General features: G+C 41.3%; 1 protein-coding gene across 1 annotated transcript in view; it reads left to right on the top strand.

Annotated features, from left to right (window-relative positions):
• Positions 1-247: 247 nt before the first annotated feature.
• The window catches only part of SARC_05384 (hypothetical protein), a gene marked incomplete at its 3' end in the record, with an annotated part of 4,504 nt that continues 4,042 nt past the window's right edge, over positions 248-709 (top strand). The window contains exon 1 of the mRNA XM_014300747.1: positions 248-356. Coding sequence (XP_014156222.1) covers positions 329-356 — 28 coding nt within the window. The remainder of the gene's footprint in view (positions 357-709) is intronic.

The raw sequence follows: 709 nt of genomic DNA, 5'->3' as shown, positions 1-709 counted from the left end.
CTATGGCTGATGAGCGTAATGATAAGAGCAAAGCTGTCTGTTGGCAAGTGGCAACAGTGGCAGTTCAGTATATAAATAGCTTGTCATGATCGAATCTTGTCAGTGAATCAACTTCAGTTGGATACTACTAATACTACAGGCAGATATCATGCCCATGGTCCCCATTTTCAGCTCAACGCAATCATTTAGTTGTCGAGGAACAGTGCACCTAATTTCAGGCGACAAGGGGCTTACGTCTTAATGTGGCTAGGCATAAGACAATACCAGCCTCGACACCGAAACAGAACAGGGTGTCTATCAAAGTATTGCGCTATTCACCACCATCAACATGGATCAGAATGACGGGAGTAAGAAAGGTATCACACTAGTTTTGTCTGCTGTCTGTTATAATGTCATGGTGTATGAATTGCAGTGCTATAGTCGTGTGCATCTCAGAATTTTATAATCACCAGCCTGATAAACAGTGTGGGTAATTCTATACAAAATGATAGAACTCAATCGAACGAGCATATTCAGTGCGTTACACAGCAATATGGAGAGATATATCATCAACTAAATGCATATATCTACACAGACACACGTACCCACACACACACAATACACGCGCACCCACAAACACCCACACACATACCCAAAAACAAACACATAAACACATACACACACGAAACACACACACATATATATACACACACAGGCAGACAGATATATA

The sequence above is a fragment of the Sphaeroforma arctica genome (genome assembly GCF_001186125.1).
Source record: "Sphaeroforma arctica JP610 unplaced genomic scaffold supercont1.341, whole genome shotgun sequence".
NCBI classification, from domain to species: domain Eukaryota; class Ichthyosporea; order Ichthyophonida; genus Sphaeroforma; species Sphaeroforma arctica.
Note: the sequence above shows the minus strand (reverse complement) of the source record. Positions and strands in the feature narration are given on the sequence as shown.